The 5,101-nt window shown below is 28.9% G+C and overlaps 1 protein-coding gene across 1 annotated transcript; it reads left to right on the forward strand.

Annotated features, from left to right (window-relative positions):
- Positions 1–2,334: 2,334 nt before the first annotated feature.
- Positions 2,335–3,846, forward strand: LOC142230797 (glucose dehydrogenase [FAD, quinone]-like). The gene has a single exon (XM_075301424.1). The coding sequence runs from the start codon at positions 2,350–2,352 to the stop codon at positions 3,844–3,846; it is 1,497 nt and encodes a 498-aa protein (XP_075157539.1). The 5' UTR covers positions 2,335–2,349.
- The last annotated feature ends 1,255 nt before the right edge of the window (positions 3,847–5,101 follow it).

Here is a 5,101-nt window from a genome sequence, read left to right on the forward strand (position 1 = left end):
GACAAAATTTTCTATAGAAATAAAATTTTGACAAAATTTTCTATAAAAATAAAAATTTCTATAGAAATAAAATAAATAGAAATAAAATTTTGACAAAATTTTCTTTACAAATAAATTTTTGCCAAAACTTTCGATAGATATAAAAATTTGACAAAATTTTCTATAGATATAAAATTTTGACAAAATTTTCTATAGAAATAAAATTTTGAAAAAATTTTCCATAAAAATAAAAATTTTACAAAATTTTCTATAGAAATAAAAATTTGACAAAATTTTCTATAGAAATAAAATTTTGACAAAATTTGCTATAAAAATAAAAATTTTTTAAAAATTTTCTATAGAAATAAAATTTTTACCAAAATTTCTATAGAAATAAAATTTTGGCAAAATTTTCTTTACAAATAAATATTTGCCAAAATTTTCGATAGAAATAAAATTTTGACAAAATTTTTCTTTAGAAATAAAATTTTGACAAAATTTTCTACACACAAAGAAAATTTCATTAAAATTGAGCCAACGACAATTGTTCATTTATATAACAAAACATTTTCATTGAAAATATTCGTCAATAGGACGAAACGTTACGTTGATTAATAGAAAATTCGTGATAATAACGAAAAATTTCGTTGCATTAACGAATTTGTTTCATTGGCTCACTTTTAATAACACATTTCGTTAATATAATGAAATTTTTTCTATAAATAAATAATAACAAAATTTTGACAAAATTTTCTATAGAAATAAAAATTTGTACAAAACTTTCTATAGAAATAAAATTTTTAAAAAATTTTCTATAGAAATAGAATTTTAACAAAATTTAGACAAAATTTCCTATTGAACTAAAATTTTTACAAAAATTTGAGTTGGTTGATTTTTGATAAAGTTTTCTTCAAATTTTGGTAGATTTGTCTCGAGTAACACCCGTGGTCCTTGGATCAAGATTAAAATGTTTAAAACTAATATAACTCTTTAAAAAATGGTCTGATATAGCAAAGTTATAATATCATCCATACAAACATAAAAAATTAGTCTTTCGACACAGGTCAACATTTTGCGACACTAAAAAACGTTCATAAAATGGTCTTTCGAGAAACAGCATCCTAAGGTAAAGAATATAAAGGGGAACATATAAATTGGTGAGATCAAAATTGTTCGAAGCTAAGAATAGTCATCAATAAAATGGTCCTCTAGTATTACAAAATTCAGGGAACATTGAAAATCTATCCTTCGACCTATTTTTCGAAAACTAAAAAAAAAAAAATTCGAGGACCGGTATGGATAACTTATAATCACTCCCATAGAAACATAAAAACTTGGTCCTTCGACACAGATCAGTATTATTCGTAACTAAACAAAATTCTTTAAAAAAATTCTAAAACAATCCATTTCAAGGGAATATAGAGAAACATAAAAAATAGGTTCTTCCATTTTGCAAAACTTCAAAAATTCTTGAATAAAATGGTCCTTCGGGGACCAGTATGACAAACTTATAATAGCCTCCACAGGAACATAAAATATTGGTCCTTCGACTTAGACCAAAACGTACGAAATTGGTCCTTCGATATAGGTGAACAATTTTCTAAACTAAAACTTTAATAAAATGGTCCTTCGAGAACCAGTATGACAAACTTATAAACGCCTCCATAGAAATTTAAAATATTGGTCCTTCAACCCAGATCAAAACCGTTCTAAACTAAACAAAAATATTTAATAAGCACTTATTTTTATGTTATGTATCAAACTTACAAATCAGTTCGTAACCCCTTCTGTAGAGTACAGCAACATATTGACTATTTAGAGAGCTTAAAACTGATAGGTATGTGATTGCAAGTTTCAGAACAAATGTTGAATTCGTGAGTCAAACACACTCCAGAAATCTTTTTAATAATCGCATTAATATGGGATGCCAAAATCTCATTGGCCATGTGCAAATATTTATCTTCTGCTCATTGTTGACCATAGGCCAAGGAATCAGTTTAAGTACTATTAAAGAACAAATCTCACAAATTGGATTAACAAATACGGTCGAACAACTGTTAAGACCTACAAGTAAGTGGTAATGCCTGAAATTCTAGTAGAAAATACCAAAAAGAAGTAATCCGATCTCTTGTTCTATTTGCAGTACCTCGAAATAATGCCATCTACGATTTTATTGTGGTCGGAGGTGGTACCGCTGGATGTGTACTAGCCAATCGTTTATCGGAAAATCCCGCATGGCGTGTAGCGCTCATTGAAGCCGGAGGAACTGAGAACATTATTAATTTAGTACCAGCTTTGGCCATATTCCTACAAGTCACCTCTTACAATTGGAATTTTCCCACAGTACCACAAAAACGTGCCTGCAAAGGCATGTATAATAATGTGTGTTTTCAGCCTAGGGGACGTTTATTGGGAGGCTGTAGTGGAATTAATTTTATGATTTTCATAAGAGGTAATCGACGGGATTTTGATCGATGGTCTGAGGTTGGCAATAAGGGTTGGTCATATGATGAAGTTCTACCATATTTTCTAAAAATGGAAAATTCCGTTTTGAATGGCTTGGAAGATTCACCATATCATAACCGTACAGGCCCCTTGAATGTGGAGTATGTTCGATATCGTACTCAAATGGCCAATGCCTTTGTTAAGGGAGCCCAAGAGGCAGGCCATCCTGAGACGGACTATAATGGAGCTTCACAAATTGGAGTATCCTATGTTCAAGCCTCAACACAAAATGGTCGTCGCCATAGTTCATATAGAGCCTATCTTCAACCCATTATGAATCGAAGGAAGAATTTAGATGTTTTTACCTATTCCCAAGTGACCAAAGTTTTAATAGATCCTGCCACAAAAATTGCCTATGGAGTGGAATTTATGTATCGGAAACAGTTATATACATTCAAGGCTCGCAAAGAAGTTATATTATCAGCAGGAGCTTTTATGTCACCTCAACTGTTAATGCTTTCGGGCATAGGACCCAAGGATAATCTTCAGAAAATCGGTGTGGACGTAATCCAAGATTTACCTGTGGGTATGCGTATGTATGAACATGCTTCTCATTTTGGACCTACCTTCATTACCAATACTACAAGGCAAACATTGACACCTGATTTGGGAACATTGAGAAATACTCTGGAGTTTAATTTGGGTAGTGCTGAGACGGTCTACTCTTCTCTAGGGGGTGTGGAGGCTTTGGCTTTCTTGAAGGCTCCCTTTTCAAAATTACCTTCCGATTGGCCAGATGTTGAAATAGTTTTTGGTAGTGCAACTTTGGCTTCAGATGATGGGACCGCTCTCAAACAAGGAGCCAATTTCAAAGATGAAATCTATGATCGTTTATATCGCCCTTTATCTCAAACTCGCCAGGATCATTTCACTGTAATTGTAATGCCTTACCATCCCAAGTCCATAGGTCGAGTATGGTTGGAGAGTAAAAACCCATTTGTACGCCCCTTGATAGACCCGAATTATTTTGATGTTGAAGAGGACGTCGAATTCATGTTGCATGGCATAAAAGAGAGCATACGAATAGCAGAGACACCAGCTATGCAAAGAATAGGCACTAAATTGGATAGGACACCAGTCCCAGGATGTGAAGCGTATGAATTTGGTTCTGATGATTATTGGCGTTGTTCAGTACGAACCATGACCTATACACTGCATCATCAGGTAGCCACATGTCGTATGGGTCCAGCTACAGATGATACAGCTGTAGTTGATCCTGAACTCAAGGTCCATGGAGTTCGTAAGCTAAGGGTAGTGGATGCGGGTATAATACCATTTCCTCCCACAGCTCATACAAATGCTGTGGTATTTATGATAGCCGAAAAAGCAGCCGATATGATAAAGACAGCGTGGGAGAAGTGATCACATAGAGATGATAACTGCGTATTAATTTATATTAAATTAATTACATTAAATTAAAACTAAAATTAAGGTTATGTAGTGAATAAAGAAAGTACAAAAGATCTAGAAGATGAATATAAACTCCTTCGTGTATAGGTTAGCTGATATAATTTCCTATAAAAAATTGGAAAATTTACTATAGGCATAGCGTTTTGGTAAAATTTTTCTATAGGAATAAAGTTTTTAAAAATGTTCCAAAGAATTAAAAATTTGACAAATTTTTCCATAAAAATAAAATTTTGACAAAATTTATAGAAATAAAATTTTGACCAAATTTTCTATAGAAATAAAATTTTGATAAATTTTCTATAGAAATAAAATTTTGATAAATTTTCTATAGAAATATATTTTTCTATATTTTTCTATAGAAATAAATTTTTAATAATTTTTCTACAGAAATAAAATTTTGCCCAAATTTTCTATAGAACTAAAATTTTGATAAATTTTCTATAGAAATAAAATTTTGATAAAATTATCTATAGAAATAAAATTTTTGACAAAATTTTCCATAGAAATAACTTTTTGGCAAAATTTTTTATATAAATAACATTTTTACAATATTTTCTATAGAAATAACATTTTGACAAAATTTTCCATAGAATAAAGTTTTTCACAATTTTCTATAGAAATAAAATTTTAACAAAATTTTCTATAGAAATAAAATGTTGACAAAATTTTCTAAGGAAATAAAATTTTGAGAAAGTTTTCTATAGAATAAAATTTTGACAAAAATTTTTATAGAAATAACATTTTTACAATATTTTTTATAGAAATAATATTTTGACAAAAATTTCCATAGAATAAAGTATTTACACAATTTTCTATAGAAATAAAATTTTCTATATTATTCTATAGAAATAAAATTTTGACAAAATTTTCTCTAGTAATAAATTTTTGACAAAATTTTTTTGTAGAAATAAAATCTTGCCAAAATTTTCTATAAAAAAAAATAAAAATTTGATAAAATTTGCTATAGAAATAAAATTTGGAAAAAATTTTCTATAGAAATAAAACTTTGACAACATTTTCTATAAAAATAAAATTTTGACAAAATTTTCCATAGAATAAAGTTTTTACACAATTTTCTATAAAAATAAAATTTTCTATATTTTTCTATAGAAAAAAGATTTTGACAAAATTTTCTATGGAAATAAAATTTTGATAAAATTTTCTATAGAAATAAAATTTTGAAAAAACTTTCCAAAGAAATAAAATG

Source organism: Haematobia irritans, chromosome 3, assembly GCF_050003625.1.
Source record: "Haematobia irritans isolate KBUSLIRL chromosome 3, ASM5000362v1, whole genome shotgun sequence".
Classification (NCBI taxonomy): domain Eukaryota; kingdom Metazoa; phylum Arthropoda; class Insecta; order Diptera; family Muscidae; genus Haematobia; species Haematobia irritans.

Coding starts and splice junctions, on each gene's coding strand:
- LOC142230797 (XM_075301424.1), top strand. CDS start 2,350: ATGTATAATAATGTGTGTTTTCAGCCTAGGGGACGTTTATTGGGAGGC.